General features: G+C 48.5%; 7 protein-coding genes across 8 annotated transcripts; 2 read left to right on the top strand and 5 right to left on the bottom strand.

The window, feature by feature from the left end:
* Positions 1-10: 10 nt before the first annotated feature.
* LOC4811973 (protein FAM207A) lies at positions 11-749 on the bottom strand. Its single transcript, XM_001352694.4, has one exon. The coding sequence runs from the start codon at positions 716-718 to the stop codon at positions 179-181; it is 540 nt and encodes a 179-aa protein (XP_001352730.3). The 5' UTR covers positions 719-749; the 3' UTR covers positions 11-178.
* A 63-nt stretch (positions 750-812) lies between these two features.
* Cdk8 (cyclin-dependent kinase 8) lies at positions 813-2444 on the top strand. Its single transcript, XM_002135422.3, has 2 exons — positions 813-1038; positions 1099-2444. Exons 1-2 carry the CDS (start codon positions 908-910, stop codon positions 2327-2329), a joined length of 1362 nt encoding a protein of 453 aa, XP_002135458.1. The 5' UTR covers positions 813-907; the 3' UTR covers positions 2330-2444.
* LOC4812186 (putative glycerol kinase 5) lies at positions 2371-4637 on the bottom strand. The gene is made up of 6 exons (XM_001352693.4): positions 4281-4637; positions 4116-4209; positions 3552-4051; positions 3038-3490; positions 2808-2971; positions 2371-2746 (listed from the first exon to the last, which is right to left on the bottom strand). Exons 1-6 carry the CDS (start codon positions 4452-4454, stop codon positions 2470-2472), a joined length of 1662 nt encoding a protein of 553 aa, XP_001352729.4. The 5' UTR covers positions 4455-4637; the 3' UTR covers positions 2371-2469.
* A 524-nt stretch (positions 4638-5161) lies between these two features.
* On the bottom strand, positions 5162-6381 carry LOC4812071 (CRAL-TRIO domain-containing protein C3H8.02). Its single transcript, XM_001352692.4, has 2 exons — positions 6023-6381; positions 5162-5960 (listed from the first exon to the last, which is right to left on the bottom strand). The coding sequence occupies exons 1-2, from the start codon at positions 6179-6181 to the stop codon at positions 5448-5450; spliced, it is 672 nt and encodes a 223-aa protein (XP_001352728.1). The 5' UTR covers positions 6182-6381; the 3' UTR covers positions 5162-5447.
* Positions 6382-6848: 467 nt separating this feature from the next.
* Positions 6849-9297, bottom strand: Sk2 (Sphingosine kinase 2). Its single transcript, XM_001352691.4, has 2 exons — positions 8193-9297; positions 6849-8134 (listed from the first exon to the last, which is right to left on the bottom strand). Exons 1-2 carry the CDS (start codon positions 9146-9148, stop codon positions 7114-7116), a joined length of 1977 nt encoding a protein of 658 aa, XP_001352727.3. The 5' UTR covers positions 9149-9297; the 3' UTR covers positions 6849-7113.
* A 906-nt stretch (positions 9298-10203) lies between these two features.
* On the top strand, positions 10204-12670 carry LOC4812195 (dnaJ homolog subfamily C member 2). Its single transcript, XM_001352690.4, has 3 exons — positions 10204-10651; positions 10775-10920; positions 10985-12670. Exons 1-3 carry the CDS (start codon positions 10410-10412, stop codon positions 12562-12564), a joined length of 1968 nt encoding a protein of 655 aa, XP_001352726.3. The 5' UTR covers positions 10204-10409; the 3' UTR covers positions 12565-12670.
* ICA69 (islet cell autoantigen 1-like protein) lies at positions 12603-14687 on the bottom strand. Of its 2 annotated transcripts, XM_033382686.1 has the most exons (4): positions 14563-14687; positions 13604-14207; positions 13311-13550; positions 12603-13250 (listed from the first exon to the last, which is right to left on the bottom strand). In XM_033382686.1, exons 2-4 carry the CDS (start codon positions 14183-14185, stop codon positions 12780-12782), a joined length of 1293 nt encoding a protein of 430 aa, XP_033238577.1. In that variant the 5' UTR covers positions 14186-14207; positions 14563-14687; the 3' UTR covers positions 12603-12779. The 2 variants fall into 2 exon arrangements, with proteins under 2 accessions (XP_033238577.1, XP_001352725.2); XM_001352689.4 differs by lacking the exon at positions 14563-14687 and having other exon boundaries at positions 13604-14436.
* Between the last annotated feature and the right edge of the window lie 2716 nt (positions 14688-17403).

The following is a 17403-nucleotide window of genomic DNA, read 5'->3' on the forward strand; positions in this document are numbered from 1 at the left end:
TGCTTACAACTTACATTCGTATGTGTAATATTTATATGCATTGTCGTTAATGATAAATGATAAAACTATACCTAATGCATATACATTAATGATAAATCTTAATTAATAAATAAATCGAAAGTGCAAAGCAATGTCTTTCCTCTGGGATCAGGCACTTTTGGTGGATACGTATTCCAGTCTATTCATTGTCTTCCTCCATCGTTCGGTACTTGTTGCGCACCAGGGATCCGATCACGCCACGGGGGTTCTCCTTGAAGTGCTTGTCCTTGACGAGCTTCTCAAAGGACTTGGCGCGGTTCACAATATCAGCGCGCTTCTTTTTAATCTTCTGCTTGACGCTTAGCGGCGCCTCGGGCTCGGTGAGAGCCGTCTGCTCGGCGGCATCCTTCGACTTGCTCTTCACCAGCTTGTAGAGGTCCGAGAGCGAGGGCAGGGCATCGCGCAGAGGCTTCAGATCCCCAACGACGGGTTTCTTCTTGCTAGACTGGACATTCTTGCGCTCCTTCCTTGAGTCGGCGAAGCGCTGCAGCAGTTTCTTGTGCTTGAGTGCTGATTTCTCCTTCTTCGTTGTTGTCTTCTTGGGCGTGAGGGTCTTGTGCAGCAGTCGCTCCTGGCGCTCCGACTTGTTCAGCTGCGCCTGCACATCCTGCGCCTTCTGCTTGGCCACGCCCACAGCTCCTTTAGCCTTGGCTCGTATATTTTTCTTGGTTTTAGCCATGATCGGTGAATTTTTACGGAATCCAAAATCAAAACAAATGAAACGTGCTTGTGGCTTCTAACAGTGTGACCGTATACCGCACATAGATAACGATAGCGATAGTTGGTATCGGAAAGCAGCTGATTTGGCGGCCGCATAATTTACAAACAATTTGTTGGATTGAATATTGAATTGGCCTATTTTAGCAAAATGGACTACGATTTTAAAATGAAAACGCAAATGGAGCGCACCAAGGTGGAGGACCTGTTCAATTACGAGGGCTGCAAGGTGGGCCGCGGCACCTACGGACACGTGTACAAGGCCAAGTGGAAGGAGACGAGGTGAAGAAGCGCTGTTCGGAGAAAGAATGCCAAACATTGAATATTGTTTCTCTTTTACAGCGATGGCAAGGAGTACGCACTTAAGCAAATCGACGGCACCGGTCTGTCCATGTCTGCGTGCCGAGAGATCGCCTTGCTGCGGGAGCTCAAGCACCAGAATGTGATTACCCTTATACGGGTATTCCTCTCGCACAATGACCGAAAAGTGTTCCTGCTCATCGACTATGCCGAGCACGATCTGTGGCACATCATCAAGTTCCACCGTGCGGCCAAGGCCACCAAAAAACAAGTGGTTGTGCCTCGGGGCATGGTCAAGAGCCTGCTGTACCAGATTCTGGATGGCATACACTATCTGCACAGCAACTGGGTCCTGCATCGTGATCTGAAACCAGCCAACATTCTGGTGATGGGCGACGGCAATGAAAGGGGTCGCGTTAAGATAGCCGACATGGGTTTTGCCCGGCTTTTCAATGCCCCCCTGAAGCCACTGGCCGACCTGGACCCCGTTGTGGTGACATTCTGGTATCGCGCCCCAGAGCTGCTGCTGGGTGCACGCCACTACACCAAGGCCATAGACATCTGGGCTATTGGGTGCATCTTTGCCGAGCTGCTGACATCCGAGCCGATTTTTCACTGCCGGCAGGAGGACATCAAGACCAGCAATCCATACCATCACGACCAGCTGGACCGCATTTTCAACGTGATGGGCTTTCCGCAGGACAAGGACTGGGAGGACATCAAGAAGATGCCCGAGCATCACACACTGACAAAAGACTTTAAGCGCTCCACCTACTCGACCTGTTCTCTGGCCAAGTACATGGAGCGGCACAAGATCAAGCCCGACAGCAAGGCTTTCCATCTACTGCAGAAGCTGCTGCTTATGGACCCCAACAAGCGCATCACCTCCGAGCAGGCCATGCAGGATCAGTATTTCCAGGAGGAGCCACTGCCGACGCAGGACGTTTTTGCGGGCTGCCCCATTCCGTATCCCAAGCGCGAGTTCCTCACCGACGACGACCAGGAGGACAAGTCGGACAACAAGCGACAACAACAGCAGCAGCAGCAGCAACAGCAACAGCAGCAACAACAGCAACAGCAGCAGCAACAACAACAGCAACAGCAGCAGCAGCAGATGAATCCCAACGAGCCGAATGCCAAGCGGGTGCGTCTGTCCGGAGCCGGGAACCAGCAGGACTTCCACCACCAGCAGCAGCAGCAACAGCAACAGCAGCAACAACAGCAGCAGATGATGTTCAACCAGCAACAGAATTTCCAGCAGCGCTTCAACTGAGTCACTGAGAGCACCGACAGACAGCATTTAACTACCACATCTACATATATTGACTAGCCGCTAAGTAATTTAATATCTTTAGTGTATAACAAATAGAGAGTAATGCCCAAAAGTAGAATAAGGATCACAGTCCACAAAATCTAGTACCATTCACTGAAGCGGTCTATGGCCCCGCACCACTTGTCCATGCGCTCAATAACCTTTTCGTAGACGTTGAGACGTGGCTCGAACACACGTTCCACCTTGCGAAAACACTTGAGATCTTCGAAATTTTTCCAGATGCCATGATTGATGCCCGCCATGAATGTGGCCCCCATGATGCTGGACTCGGTGTTCTCGTCACGCTCCACCTTCAGGCCGCTAAGATCAGCCAAGAACTGACAGACAAAGTCATTGCGAGAGACGCCGCCATTCACTCTGATGGAAGAAAAATGTATTCTTAGTGGAAGAAAATGCGAGCATAGAAGAAGGACATTACCTAATGACTTTGAGCTTTTGAGAGGTTTCCTTTTCGGTGGCATCGATCAGCTGGACCAGCCTAAAGACAATGCTCTCGAGCAAGGCCCGCACCATATGGGCCTTGGTAGTGGACGGTGTTAGACCTATAAAACCGCTGGCGGAGCGGTAATCGTTCACAGGAGGCTACAAAGGACGGCAAGAAGTGTATGTCTATGAGTTTATCATCCTCGGGCTGTACTGCGCACTCACCCCCAGGCCACTGAAAGCGGGCATAAAGAACACACCGTTGGTATCCGGCACAGACTTCGCAATCAACGCCGTTTCGTCTGGCTTCTTGAAAAGCTCGCAGGACTGTGCCCAGGTAACCACAGTGCCAAAGTCATGTGCGGCTCCCTCGATACAGTAGACGCCGCCTTGGCTTTTCGAATTGTTCTTCATTTGCCAGGCCACCAGAGGATACATTCCGCTGGTTGCCGCACGGCATTTGGAGCCCGTATTCAAATTAAGAAAGGCCCCGGTGCCCATGGTAACCTTCACGTCGTTCTTCTTAAAGCATTGAGAGCCCCACATGGACGCCGCCTGGTCACTGAGCGAGGCGGCAATGGGTATGCTGGTGTTGGCCCAGCCCGGCCCAAACGCGGCTGGATGAACGTGTCCAAAGTCCTTGTAGCCGTTGTCTACCACGCGAGGCAGGATCTTTGTCTAGAATTGGAAGTCCATGAGTATTAATACACTTTCGAAATTCCTTCAATCTCGCACTCACATCGAAGCCAAAGAGCCAGCTAATGAAGGGCGACCAGCTGAGCGTGAAGGGGTCGTACAGTCCAGTGGCTGTGCTCGAGGTTACATCGGTGATATGCTCGACATTTGTGTTCTTCCCATTGCCAGAGCGCAGCTTATGGAGGATCCAAGAGTCTAGCAGCTCTACGCGAGCCTTGTTTTCGTGCAGGGCCTGCTTCAGGCGCTGGTTGTTGTTAATTTCATAGAGCAGTCGCGGCGTCACCTGGCCATTCATTAGTTTGAGCACACTTCCGGCCAGGAAGCGAGGTTGTCTGGTGACCAAATACAGGGCAAAGGAGACACTATTCATTGAGCGCTTGGTCCAGCTGCTGTTCCATTGATCCACCAGCTCGTGGGCCCGCAAATCCTTCCAGGTTATGAAATTGTGATAGTACTCCCCGGTCTCGTGGTTCCAGGTGAGGAATGTACAGCGCTGCGTCGAGATGGTCAGGCAGGTGATTTGCGCGGGCGTCAGCTTGGCATCTGTAACGGGCACCCGAGGAATTAGCATGCTGTGTGAGGGGAGAGCGGGGAGAAAAACACTTGCCGCGTATCGCCAGGGTTATCACATTCACAATCTTGCGCCACAAGCACTCTGGCTCAATTTCGAAAAAGCCCGGCTGCGGATTTAATAGTTCCACCTAACAACACACACAGAGAGCACATTTTCATTAAATCTTGCCAGCAGTTAACGAACGATCAATTAACTTACCTCATCAACGGCCGACCCCTTGACCAGGCACTTCTCGTCGAGCACAAAGCAACGGACACAAGTTGTGCCAACGTCCAGTGCGGCTATATAAGCCACTGTGGCAGGCGCAGGCGGGGTCGGGACTGGGGCCTCATCAGATATGGGGGTCGACATGTTTCTCTGTGAACACTCCATATTTTACTGAAATTCAGAAGCCGTTGCCGTCGCCCCAAGCTGGTTGATTGGCTTATCCATTTTGTTGTTATTGGGGAGTCTCATAGCTAGTCCGCGGGGGTTCAAGTTTTTCTTATCAAATGCCCGAGAGTTTGGTTTCATTTCCAGCTGATAACCAGTTGTGGAGCGAGTAGTGTTGGCAAATGCAAATTTGCAAATAAATGAAAAACTCTAGAAAATAACAGCTAAATCGCAGGAGCTACAGGTAGACTCACTCCATGCTCACTTATCCAAACGTTTGAATTATATTCTATTTTCATCATACTTCATACAAAAATAATTGCGTATGAGGAATTAAGACTGCAACAAAAAGCCACAGTGTCTGAAGAGCACCTCTGATCAGTGTTGATTAGCGCAGAAAAGCCCACTACTGGCGCAAAATAACAAGCTTTTGAAATCAATGAATGTCATTCCCAATCAATAAACACTATTTAGATAAGAGTCGCATCTTTGTAGAAGTGGATTATGATTGATATCATGTCTGGGCACACCTGATAAGAACTCTAAAATTGAGCACTATCAGGTGGGGTCGCGAAAGTGTGCGCCGGCCACTATTACTCACGTGTGATGTGTCCGCTTCCCAATCTTTGCGAGTTTCGTTTTATAACTTTATTTTCTGTACACATCGACACATGCATATACATAGATATAGATACGAATACAAGGTATATGGGGGTCTACTACTCATTCTATATACAATATAAATATGCGCATAGATAAACCTTTATCTAAAATAGTCGCTTGTACTAGTAGGTTGGGCAATAAAATAAAATCAACACTTGTTAAACACATCGATTTACACATAGACTACACAGGGTCAAAGCGCTCAGAAGCCTCCACCTCGCGACATTCGCCACCTCTCCGCCTTCTTTAGGTACTGGTTTCTTTCTCTTTAGAGATATGTATGTCTAAAACTAAAATTTGGATCAAACGGATGGGATGGGACCATCCGGCTTACATGTCCGTTGGGAGAATGTCGGGTATCAGATATTGGCATAGATCCACATCATCGCTGACAAACTTCACCTTCTTGGCGGTGTTGTCGTCGAGCAGCACACGAATGGCCGGCCAAACGGTGGAGAAGAGTCCCGGCGAATTAAGGATCAAACAGACGCCAAGGCGCTCCGGGAAGTGCTTGCCCAGCAGCCAGATGAGGTTCTGCACCAGCTGGTAGTCCATGCACGATGTGCTGAACTCGGCCAGATCGAAGACGATGCACAGGCGGTCGGTGACCTCCTCGAAGCACTTCTTGCACGCCTCCTCCAGGTTGTACACAATGAAACGGGTCAGCTCATCGATGTCACGGGTGGAGGACCCATGGTTCTTGGCCGGAATGTAGATGACTGGACGGCCGATGCAGTCACGGTGGCGCAGCAGACGGGCCTTGTTCTCCAGCTGGCTGCGGTCCATTTCGCCCAGTTTCTCCACGCCATATGTCTCACGCCACTTGTTCGTCTTCAGTATGGCCTGTGTGGGCGGTTAAAAAAAAATAAGCCGTCTGCCGGGGGTGGGCTCAGGTGACATCTTACCTGGAATGCGTCATCTGTGGTCTTGAATGCGCGCAAATAACGCCGAAGGGAGAAATCATTGTGGTATTGCTTGGGATCCGCTTCGACAATCAGTTTCATTCGCTCCTTAAGGTCCTTCAGGTCCTGCTCGTTTATTGGCGCCAGCTCCTCGGACGACATATTGAAACACTTGACGCTGCTTTTGCGGATAAAAACTGTATATCTTTGGTATTCAAGAGCCTCTCTCTTGGTATGGAATGTGCTGACACAGAACAACTGGCGGTTTTGTCACTTTTTTCCAACGAATTGTTTACAGGAGCTCACAAAATTTTATTCATTCGTTGGTGAGATGAGTGAACAAACTTAACCCACTTAGCACCCCTCTATATAAGCAAGTGAACAGCTTGAGTTAAAACGCAAAAGTAATACTACTTATATATTCTTGTTCTACATCTGTCATCTGTTTTTTTTAAGTTAAGAGGAAGTACTTAACTTAAAAAAAACCACGATATCTTTTACCTAAACTTTCATAATGTTCTTGCGTATTTAAACACCCTCTGGTCTGGTCGCAATGGGTTAATCGTTCTCTGTCCATGATCAGAAATTATATTATATATGTGTATGTAGCTAGCTGGGACCATCATCCCTGAACACATAATTTTCCCCGATTAATGAGTCGTTATATTCGTTATCCGTTATATTGGATTGTTTACGAAACAAGCTTTAATCAAAAAAGGTCAAATACCATTTTCGATGAAAATCCCTCCACGAAGAGAGGATATCCCACCACGAAAAAGAGAGAAAAGTCGATTGCCCATTGCTGGAATAAAAACAGTTAGAGGGACGGTTATTTTTTAAATTGTATATACATGCTTGTAATTTTTGTTAATAACTGCCATAATGTTGAAAAATGTTAACAATATAGGTATTTTGTAGAAGCATGCCCACTACAAAATGGAAAAAAGAATGCACAACTTCTTTCACTGGCTTTCGTTTCGTTTCGTCCGTCCAGCCCTAAGTACCAATAACAAATATTTGCTACATATACAAATGCAGAGATTCCTATAAAGAGATTATATTGCTCCTGTGACTGAAATTCATCCTGTCGTTCTTCACTTGGGCACCATCACACGCGCTATGCCCGGCAGAACTTCGGCCTGCAGCGGCCCAAATTCGACGCGTTCGCCATCGATGGTGATGATGCCGTGATTGTCGTGTGGCTCCAGGCGGAAGGCCCGCACCGGCAACACCTTCACATACTCGTTGTTCACCTCGGGCAGGTGCGTGCCCGTGCTCATGTTGTACAGGAAGCTGAGGAGGTGGGGGCGACTGATGCCGCCGCGTATGAGAATCAGATAAATGGTGCCGTCGTTCATTTGGGCCTTGGGCGCAAAATAACAATCGATGCCCAGATGTGTCTGATAGACGGCGTGCATCATGATGAACTCCCCCTCCTCGACAAGCCATCCTTCGTCCTCCGGTAGCGGCTCGTCCAGCTCCGGCAGGCTGCTCGTCGGCCCAAAGTTCTGCTGCCGATTCTCCAGAGCAATTGCCGCCTGAACGGCAATGTCGCTCTCGTCCGCCAAACTATGATAGATGCTCTCCGATATGGAATAGTAATAGCTGCGCCGGGACCCGCCCGAAAGCCAGCTGTCACAGCGGGAGCGAAACGATTGATTGATAGACGTCTCCAGCGAGATAACATCCGCAAATTCATGCGGCAGGTACTCGGTGGAATGATGGAAGCTCGGGTTGTTGTTGGTTGTGTTGGACAGTTTGTCGATATGGGTGTTGCAGCTTCTACTGGTCTGCATCTTCAGCTGCGGAGTGTGTGAGGTATCCTCCTCCTGTTCCGACGGCTCCTGCTGCTCGGTGAGCAGGTAACTAATCTTGCCGTTGTAGGTGCGAAGATTCGCCAGGCGGTACAGGGTCCAGATGGTGAAGCGTTGATAGCCAAGCACACGAATGCGCTCGCTCTCAATGTCCACGTCCGAAATGAAGCCCCAGCCAATCGATAAGAAGGAGTACAGGGAACGACTCTGGAGCTGCACTCGGACCACATCCATCGGAGAGCTGCAGCCGCTGATGACGGTCAAGGCGGCCCCCAGCACTGGCTTGCTAAAGTATGGTTCGCTGAAGGAGACCCAGAATACAAATAACGTTTACCAGAGACTCTAAAGCTTCTACTCACTTGTATCCATGGGCAATAGACCTGGCCAAGCCGTTGCCGGAACCGCACGGAATAATGCCGAGCGCTATGTTGGGCAGCACCTGTGCCCAGTCCTCGCGTTGCAGCAGTCCGTTGACTATCTCGTGGAACAATCCATCGCCGCCCACGGCAACAACGCAGCACCAGGCGTCCAGACAGCGGGTGCTCATAAATTCAATGGCAAAATTGGAATGCTTCGTTACGTACAGATCGTACGGCACCTCGGCCTCGTTCAGAACCGGCGTGACATGCATATTAAAAACTTCACGGGCATTTCCCGACCCAGACTTTGGATTGAGCATGACCAAAACACGACGTCGCCGATCTTCCTCGTTCCTCACCACGAAGATGCTCTCCAACGTGCGGTGTAGCTGCCAGCGCAGAGCGCGGTACCAGCGATCCGCCTCGCGCATATTGTCCTCAAAGGTGTCAAAGGACCGGAAGCGCAGTGTGAGAACAGTGCGCTCCCTGTGGAACTCACTTCGCAGGCTCTTCTTCTTCAGGACATAGGCAAACACATAAAGGTAGGCGCTCACATCGCCGTCGTCGCAGGGATAATTCTCCTTGCTGGCCGTACTGCATTTGCTGGGCGTGGCCGCACTACGGTTGACCGAGGCTGCGGGGGAGTTGGGATTGCCGTTGCTGCAGGCGCACGCACTGGCTACGGCCAGGCGGCGGGTCTTCTTTAGACGCATGCAACGCGCCCCAACAATGTTGCATATTTTCACAGTCTGCTCCTTGAGTATAGTGCCGCTGGGCGATTCTCGTTGCAGTGTAAAGCCGTTGATGTCCAGCCGTACCCGAAACACGTACTTCCTCCCCTTTCGCTGGCTGGTGTAAAATGTGTCGCTAACATCGTGGTGGCGTTCGGGCAAAGCCCCAGCTGTGGGTGTAGAGCACGCTGTGCTGGTGCTGCTCTTCTCATAAGATTCGTTCATAGTTGCTTGAGATTCTGATGCCTTGCAGCATTTTAATTTTTCGTTTTTCGTTGTCTGTTCTTATTCTAAGCACTTAACCCACTTAGCCCCCCATTTATGTAAACAGATGTATAACTTGAGTTAAACAGGAAAAATAGTACTGTTAGTAAATTCTCCCTTTCTCTTTACTTAAAAAAAAAGACCACGATATCTTTCACCTGAGCTGCGCTAAAATTATTCAAGTTTGATCGTTTTCGTAGAGTGTATTTTAATACCCACTGGTCTAGAATGGGTTAATTGATCTCTGTCCATAATCGGAAATCGTTCTCGATTTTGATATTCGTTTGAATATCAACAAATCATTAATGGATCAAGTTTCTACAAGAGTAGCTAATTTTATCAGCTCTCTTTTATTGTACGGTTTATAAAATAGAGTTTAAAAAAAAGGTCAACAACATTTTGCGATGAAAATTCTACCACTAAGCAGTGAGAAAATCGCACAAAACAGCTATCGATACTATCGTCTGGATAGTAGAGTTTCGCGCCAAAGTTTGCAAGTGAATGAGTGACAAGTACATTAATGCAATCACTAACCATACAGTATATACTGTATGGTTAGTGATGCAATGCAGTGGATTAAATGATGCAAGGGATGCTCAATTTGGGTGAGAAAATATTTAAAAAAATCGGCGTATTGAAGTTTCTATACGATATGCTCTTTAATACACCTTAAAAAATTATGGAAGGATCATGCAATGAGAGCGAGAGGAAAATAGAGCAGGGATTATCATGCGTGCTGGCTGGCTGTGTGTGCTTGAAAACATCAGTTTGCTATAAACAGTGCCTCATTTATTCAACTTATAGCCGGGAGATGTGTTTTTAAAGACGACTACGAACCGGCACACGAACAGTACATTTGTGTTTTTTGGCTATCTTGCCATCTGTTTTCTATCATACAAATTTTATCAAAGCCAACAGCTAAAGCATCAAATATACTTTTGAATTGACTTCAAAGCCAAGTACGAAATTAAAAACTACTAATATATATCGGTATACGAATGTACGCCGTGCACATCGATATTTACAGCTGCAGGACTGCCATCGTTAGTCCACTGTTAAGTTATGGACACTCTCTCTGTTAAATTCAATCAACTGTTAAAGTAAACGTGGTGAGGAAAAAGAGCGAGGAATTAATTTTGTGAATTTGTTGTGTGACACAAAATTGCAAAGTGAAGTTGGTGTTTTATGTAATAGACGTGCTCGTTTTTGTAACTGAGACGTCATGACTAACAGCCTGGAGTTGGAGGTACCGCTCAAGGTCGCGCGTCACCAAATCGAGCGCGTTGGCTTAGCCTATTTCAACGCACGCCGCAAAATCGCGCCAGGTGGTGTCGAGCGTAGCGAATCCGATGAGAAGTTGGAGGGCGTCGGCGAGGAAGTGGAAATAAGCTACCTCAAGTCCCTGGATCCCAAGGAATGGAAGGACCAAGACCACTACAGTGTCCTCGGTCTGGGCAAATTGAGGTAAGGCTCCCATCTTGGCCTGGCCTCTCTTTGTTTGTCTGGCTGTGTGTGTGTGTGTGTGTGTGTCTGTTGAGCACGTGTCTGACTGACGGAGTATGTGTTTGCGTCTTTTTCTTTTTGCAGATTCGAAGCCAGCGATGATGACATTCGTCGCGCCTACAGACGCATGGTGCTGCAGCACCATCCGGACAAGCGAAAAGCCAAGGGTGAGGTGGTGATCAACGACGAGGACTACTTCACGTGCATAACAAAGGCCTACGAAATATTGGGTTTGTACTATAGTTAGCTGTTTCTATTTGTTTTCTAATTCATCAATTTATTTCCTTCGATCAGGCACTTCAAAGCCGCGACGCAGCTTTGATTCTGTGGATCCCGAATTCGACGACTCGCTACCCTCACAGACAGAAATCGACAATGACTATTTTGCTGTATTCAACAAAATGTTCAAGCTGAACGGACGCTGGAGCGAGAGGCCGCAGGTGCCAGAATTTGGCGAGGTGGACGCCAAACGCGAGGAGGTGGAGCGCTTCTATAACTTCTGGTATGACTTCAAATCGTGGCGTGAATTCAGCTACCTGGATGAGGAGGACAAGGAGAAGGGTCAGGATCGGGACGAGCGTCGCTGGATCGAGAAGGAGAACAAGGCGGCACGCATCAAGCGAAAAAAGGAGGAGATGAGTCGCATTCGTGACCTCGTCAATCTGGCCTACAACAACGACAAGCGTATACAGCGTTTCAAGCAGGAGGAGAAGGATCGCAAGGCGGCAGCCAAGCGGGCCAAAATGGATGCCGTCCAGGCTCAAAAGGCTGAGCAGGAGAAGGCCGTACGCGAGGCGGCCCTGGCCAAAGAGCGCGCCGACAAGGCCGAACAGAAGCGCATCGAGCAAATTCGTATTGAACGCGAGCAGCAGAAGAAGGTGCTCAAGAAGGAGCGGAAAACGCTCCGGGACAAGGTCAAGGATTGCAAATACTATGCCAAAAACGACAAGGATCAGCTGAAGCATATGGAGGGCACAGAGAAAATATGCGAAACGTTTAACCTGGCCGAGCTGCAGGCTCTGAACAAGGCCATGGAGTCGAAGGGTCGCGAATCATTTGTGGCTGCTCTTCAGACAGCCGAACAGAAAATCGCCGCCGAACTGGAGGAGATCAACCAGACGCAGGCGAAGAAGTTGGCAACCGCCACCGCCGTTGCACCCAAAGCTGCTGGCGTCAAGGAGGTGAAGAAGGGCGAACTCTGGAGCAACGAAAATGTTCAGTTGCTCATCAAGGCGGTGAATCTGTTCCCGGCTGGCACTGCCCAGCGCTGGGACGTAATCGCAACGTTTATCAATCAGCATAGTGGATCGGGAGGGGCCCAGGTCCTGGCCAGGGATGTCCTCAACAAGGCGAAGGCCCTGCAGAACAGCGATCACTCCAAGAGCAGCCTCAAGACGCAGGCCAACGATGCCGCCTTTGCCAGCTTCGAGAAGTCCAAGAAGGAAGTGCAAGTCTCAAACGACATTACCATTGGCGAGGAGGCGCCCTCACAAGAGAGCAAGGAGAACGTCAAGCAGAATGGTGGTGCCCATCCCAATCAGGTGAACAATCAGAAGCCGAAGCAGAACGGCATATCGACACCATCAGCAGCAGCAGCAGCCCCAGCAGCAGGAGCAGGAGCAGGAGCTGCGCCACCGGCAGCTCCCATGACCAATGGCACTGGCGGTGCAGGTGGTGCATCCAAGACCTGGACCAAGGAGGAGCAGGCACTGCTAGAGCAGGCCATCAAATCGTACCCGACCACGACACCCGATCGCTGGGACCGCATTGCTGCGTGCATACCCAATCGCAGTAAAAAGGATTGCCTGCGACGTGTCAAGGAGCTTGTCGAGCTGGTCAACTCAAAGAAGGAGGCGCAGGCGGCTGTCAAATGAGAGCGAACCACCACACACTACACTACTCCTCTTCTAGCTGCTGTGTCCCATATAAATTTTATTTAAATAAAACATAAAAAGTTTTTGAACGTTTAGCGAAAAGTTACATCCAAAGATTCTCCTCCATTTGACTAGCTATTTCCCACAGGTGTATGCAAAGATATATGTACTCCTACTATACGTATTTGCCGACTGGATTGGGCCGGAAACCGATCTTATGTCTGCTCTGCTACGCTGCGTCCCCCACTCATTTTCAGATCAAACGCCTGCGGATTGGCCAGGGGATCCAGATCGGCGAAGAGGTCAAGCCACGGATTGTTGGTCGACTGGGATTTGCTAGCAGCTGCCGACGCCGTCGCCGGCGCTGGTCCACTGGCGGCTGGCTTAGCGGCTGTGGTGGTGGTAGTGGGAGGCATGGGCTTCTGCTGTTGCTGCTGCAGCTGCGGATTGAACATGCGTGCCCAGAACTTGTTATTGGTGCTGCTGGTTTGATTGGCATCGCCCATCAGGGGGCATTCCTGCTCCTGCACGGGAGCATCGATCAGCGGACTGTCCTCCTTCTCGAGCTGCTTGGCAAGTTCTATGAGCAGGGACTCATTGTCACCGCAGACGGGGGCTGGCTCCACCTGGGACTTCTTTCCACTGGGCGGCTTCAACTCCGAGTCTGGCTTGTCCTGATATTCACTCTGGAAAGGCATACAAATTCAGCTGAATGAAGCCATAGGGCACTGGAAACACACACTCACAGCAAAGAACAGCGACTGATCCTTATCCACGGTTTCAATTGGTGGCGCATCCTCGCTGGGGCCCTCATTTTGGGACAGTTCCTTCAGAACACAAAAGTCGTACTTGGGCTTGGCAATTAGTGCATTGGATATCGTCTGGAATGTGGAGGCCGCCTTCTGAGCGAAACTCTTCAGCTCCGCCACGTAGGCGACCAAAGCATGCGAATACATATTGCAGCGGGCGGCGGCCAGCAAATCAATCTGGAAAAAAGAAAATTAGCTGAAGCCGTAAAGTGGCTGGCGCTTCCCTCTACCTTTTGGATGGAATCCAAGGAGTAGCCATCGAAATTATGTTTGGCCACGCGCACATGAGCCTGGGCAGTGCGAAACTTGTCCAGGCCCTTGCCCGTGTCGGGGTCCAGCTCCTGGCTAGCCGACTTCATCCAGCACAGGGCAGCTCTGTACTCCGTTCGCTCCTTCTCCATGTTCTGCAGCGTGACCTCCGTGTCCTTGACGGCGCGACAGCGAAACACGTCCACCTCGTGCTGCAGTCGCAGCAGTGGCACCCGCACACACATCCGCTGCTGTCCTGCAAAGGACATGGCCTTCGCTGTGTGGTTGATGCTGTTGCCCGTCGTCTTGCTCCGCTTGCCCGCCTCCTTGAGGAAGCGCCCAAAGACACACTCCTCCTGCGACAAGATGCACAGGCGCTCCTGGTACTGGTCGATTATCTTGCAGAGCTCCAGGCTGGTGTCCGATATTGATTTGAACACCTCAATCTTAGCGTCCAGCTCCGCGTCCGAGGAGATTATGTGCTTGTCCTCCTTGGAGCCCAGCTTGCGCTGGACCGCCTTCTTGGTGATCCAAAATTGGTGTTGCACCTCGGATTTTAGCATATTTTCGGGGGTGCTGGGGCTGCTGCGTACGTTAAAAAAAAAGTGGAACAAGTGAATGGAAAAAACGAGTAAAGCAGCGACGTCGGCAGCGCTGCTCTCGGGTTGTGTATATATTTCTCAATTTTGATATTCGATCTGGTACTGCTAGCCAGCTACAGCCCTCAGGACGGAGCATATAGTTTTATCCGATAGACTAATCAATTTTCTGCAAGATTGGTTAATTTAGGTACTCCCCTTTATAAGATTGTTTATTAAATATAGGTAAAAAAAATGTCTATAAATTTCCATAAAACGGAATCATTTCTGCTACATGGCAGCTACACAGGGATGAAACATTCACAGAGCCACTGTGAAAAACTGCCGCGTATTCGACATACCTTCTGGTTACACTGGCTATTTGAATATGATTATGAAAAGCTTTTATAAAGTGTGTTAAAAGAGCAAATTAAGGTTTTCAGTTGGGTTCTTCGTAGGTAATTTCTATTTGGGAGAGCAAATGTGCGTGTTTCTAGTCTATTTTGGAAATGCGAGACAACACAACATTAAATAGATGATTATTTAAAGGGAGAGAGAACTGACAGTTAGAATATTGGGTGAGCAAGAGAGAGAAAGAGAGAAACTGGCATTGGTCACACTAGTTTGGGGATTTTTTAGTAAATTTTTGAACCGCGGGAACCGCTCTTCTGCATCCATTTCTCTCTTTCTCCCATTTCTCTCTCTGTTTTGGCGCTTGGCGCTGCGCTGCATTGCATTCAACGGGGATCCAGAATACGTTTCGTTTCATGCCGTTTCGCGTCTTCAACTTGTATTCTAGCCAAGACAAATATTTACGCAAGTGCTAAAGTCCGTGGTCGTCGCGTAGCGTTTTTTTGAAAGTGTGTGTGTTGGCCGTGTTTGTAAGCCGGTGGACAAGGGGGCTAAAGTTCGAGTGGAGTCCGAATCGAGTTGCAATCGCAATTGCAATTGCAATTGAAAGCGACACATATTTTGCGGTTTTGCTAATTTGCTGGACAGGTATGTACAGATGTATGGTGTGTATGCGAGCGACTGTAAGCCGCACACATATGCACGCAGAGTTACAGTTACTTTCAATCCATGGGATGCTGTGGACACTACACTCCACACACATATGTACATACATATGTACATATGTACGCAATGGTTGCAGCAGCAAGAAGAAAGTGAACAAGTGTGTGCAAAAGTTAGTTTTTCTTGCAGCCAAAAACGGGTTGCGGGCTGCTGCTGCTGCTGCCTGCCACCTGCAGAAGCCGGGGAATATGCGTGGGTGTGCGTGCGTCCGTGTGCGTGTGAGAGTGCCCCAGCAATATAAATTGATTGTGTGCCATGCCATGCCATGCCATGCCGGTGCGGTGCCCCCAACTCCCGGTGCCACAAAGATAATGCCACTCTCCTTCCGTCTTTTAACACCAACGGCGCGTGACTGGAGGGGCTGGAGGGGCTAGGGGCACTTGGGGCAAGCCGCTCGCGCAATTAGATTCGGTTTCTGCGCCCCGCCCCCCCGCCTGCACAAATATACTCGTAAAGTCCCAAACAGAACTCGAATTGAAAGAAAGACAGAAAAAGGTCACGGCACTTGCTGGCCCAAGCTTTGATGGGGCGCACAGTCAAAAAAACAAAAAAAAAGAAGAAAAAAAAGAAATAATAAAAGCTGCGGCTCTAAGGCCGGCTCGTTACCAGCTCTCGAAGCCCCCTTCAACGCCTTCAAAGCCGCGCTCCGCCTTGGGTAAACAATGCAACCGCATTCTGCCCCCGCCCCTGTCCCTGCCCCAGCACTGCCCCTGCCCCTGCCCCAGCACTGCCCCTGCCTTATGGAAAACCTTACTGCTCGTCTATTTGTTATTGAAAAATGAAGATTTCACTGCAATTGCACTTGAATGCTGCTGCCTGCCTCCACTGTGACACACTTGTTCCAATGTGTGTGTGTGCGTGTGTGCGTGTGTGTGTGCTCAGTCGTCGTCACTGAAATCAGACAGAGATCATCTCTATCTATATGCCAGCATGCCCTCTTTTCCCATTGCACTTATAACCCGCCCCGCACAGAGGCCTCAAAAGAGGCTTCGATTAACCCTAGAAGGGTATGTTTTTGCTCCCACTATTTTCCACTCTATCTATATTTTCTGAATTATTCTTTATTTTTAAGAGTTTTAATATTTATATTAGTTTTCAATAGTTTATATTTCAAAACCAGTTTAAGGCTTCTTATAAAACACAATTTCCACTTAATTGTTGGTTATATTTTTGTTATGTCTTAATATTTTTTGGTGTGCAAAAAAGATACAAAAGAAAAGATTTTCCCTAGGTTTTTTTATGCGTTTCAATAGAAATTTGTTGGCTCTATTTTTGGTAAAAAAAAGTTTGGGTTTTTAGCAAAAATTTGCGAAACGGAGTGGAATATCTTAAGGCATTTAATTTATCTTCAAAGAGAATTAATATAGATTTCTTTCGAGTATTGAAACAATAAGTTAACTCTGTAGTGTTTTTTTTAAGGGAATTAAGTACCGGTTGTATATATACTCATATTTTCCCAACAACTTTGACGATTGTTGGCCTCTAAAAGGTCAAGCCAACGACCCTTTTCTCGGGTTCTCCAGCGAAAAAGCCTTTATTCAAAATTGTTTATAATTCCTTGTAAAAGAAGGTAAAATTTAAGCAGTGTTTCCATTGATTTGTGTCTTTTTTAAGACACGTTTCTTCCCCTGAAGACGTATGGCCCTAGATTCTTGATAGGTTCCCTGAGTCTGCAGTCCATCTAACTGCTATTCTTGGGTAAAGGGGATACAGAACATAGTCTTAGACCCGCAAAAGATCTGGAACTTGGAAGCACGACTCCTTTTTCATCCATGCACACTTTATTCGCTCTCCAATGACCATTCCTTGGGCAGAACCCTGTGGCAGCTCGGAGGCAGGCACCGGTGGACACCCCGTACAGGCTGTACAGAATAAAAAAAGCGATAAAACACTATCAAAAGTTGTACGTTTCAGCTGCTTTGCATATTTTCTCACAGTTTCTCAGCAAAAAATGTGACAATTTTTACACAAACCTGCATACAAAAGGAAATACTCGTATTCCTATTCGTATTCATATTCGTATTCGTATTCGTATTCGTAACTTTTGCCACTGTTGTTGCTGTTTTTGGTGTTGTTTTTCTTTGCAAAATTTGTATCGAGTTACTTTGGTGGCACTGCCGCTGCCGCTG

Source organism: Drosophila pseudoobscura, chromosome X (assembly GCF_009870125.1).
Source record: "Drosophila pseudoobscura strain MV-25-SWS-2005 chromosome X, UCI_Dpse_MV25, whole genome shotgun sequence".
Classification (NCBI taxonomy): domain Eukaryota; kingdom Metazoa; phylum Arthropoda; class Insecta; order Diptera; family Drosophilidae; genus Drosophila; species Drosophila pseudoobscura.

Excerpts from the sequence above, each read along its gene's own strand:
- LOC4811973 (XM_001352694.4), bottom strand. The coding sequence starts at position 718 with ATGGCTAAAACCAAGAAAAATATACGAGCCAAGGCTAAAGGAGCTGTG.
- Sk2 (XM_001352691.4), bottom strand. The coding sequence starts at position 9,148 with ATGAACGAATCTTATGAGAAGAGCAGCACCAGCACAGCGTGCTCTACA. Across the intron at positions 8,135-8,192 it reads TCTATTGCCCATGGATACAA|CGAACCATACTTTAGCAAGC; the intron begins GTGAGTAGAAGC and ends GGTCTCCTTCAG.
- Cdk8 (XM_002135422.3), top strand. The coding sequence starts at position 908 with ATGGACTACGATTTTAAAATGAAAACGCAAATGGAGCGCACCAAGGTG. Across the intron at positions 1,039-1,098 it reads GCCAAGTGGAAGGAGACGAG|CGATGGCAAGGAGTACGCAC; the intron begins GTGAAGAAGCGC and ends TCTCTTTTACAG.
- LOC4812186 (XM_001352693.4), bottom strand. The coding sequence starts at position 4,454 with ATGGAGTGTTCACAGAGAAACATGTCGACCCCCATATCTGATGAGGCC. Across the intron at positions 3,491-3,551 it reads GCTGGCTCTTTGGCTTCGAT|ACAAAGATCCTGCCTCGCGT; the intron begins GTGAGTGCGAGA and ends TTCCAATTCTAG. Across the intron at positions 2,972-3,037 it reads CCGCTTTCAGTGGCCTGGGG|CCTCCTGTGAACGATTACCG; the intron begins GTGAGTGCGCAG and ends CGTCCTTTGTAG.
- ICA69 (XM_033382686.1), bottom strand. The coding sequence starts at position 14,185 with ATGCTAAAATCCGAGGTGCAACACCAATTTTGGATCACCAAGAAGGCG. Across the intron at positions 13,551-13,603 it reads CCTTGGATTCCATCCAAAAG|ATTGATTTGCTGGCCGCCGC; the intron begins GTAGAGGGAAGC and ends TCTTTTTTCCAG. Across the intron at positions 13,251-13,310 it reads ATCAGTCGCTGTTCTTTGCT|AGTGAATATCAGGACAAGCC; the intron begins GTGAGTGTGTGT and ends ATGCCTTTCCAG.
- LOC4812071 (XM_001352692.4), bottom strand. The coding sequence starts at position 6,181 with ATGTCGTCCGAGGAGCTGGCGCCAATAAACGAGCAGGACCTGAAGGAC. Across the intron at positions 5,961-6,022 it reads CCACAGATGACGCATTCCAG|GCCATACTGAAGACGAACAA; the intron begins GTAAGATGTCAC and ends CCGCCCACACAG.
- LOC4812195 (XM_001352690.4), top strand. The coding sequence starts at position 10,410 with ATGACTAACAGCCTGGAGTTGGAGGTACCGCTCAAGGTCGCGCGTCAC. Across the intron at positions 10,652-10,774 it reads CTCGGTCTGGGCAAATTGAG|ATTCGAAGCCAGCGATGATG; the intron begins GTAAGGCTCCCA and ends TTCTTTTTGCAG. Across the intron at positions 10,921-10,984 it reads AAAGGCCTACGAAATATTGG|GCACTTCAAAGCCGCGACGC; the intron begins GTTTGTACTATA and ends TCCTTCGATCAG.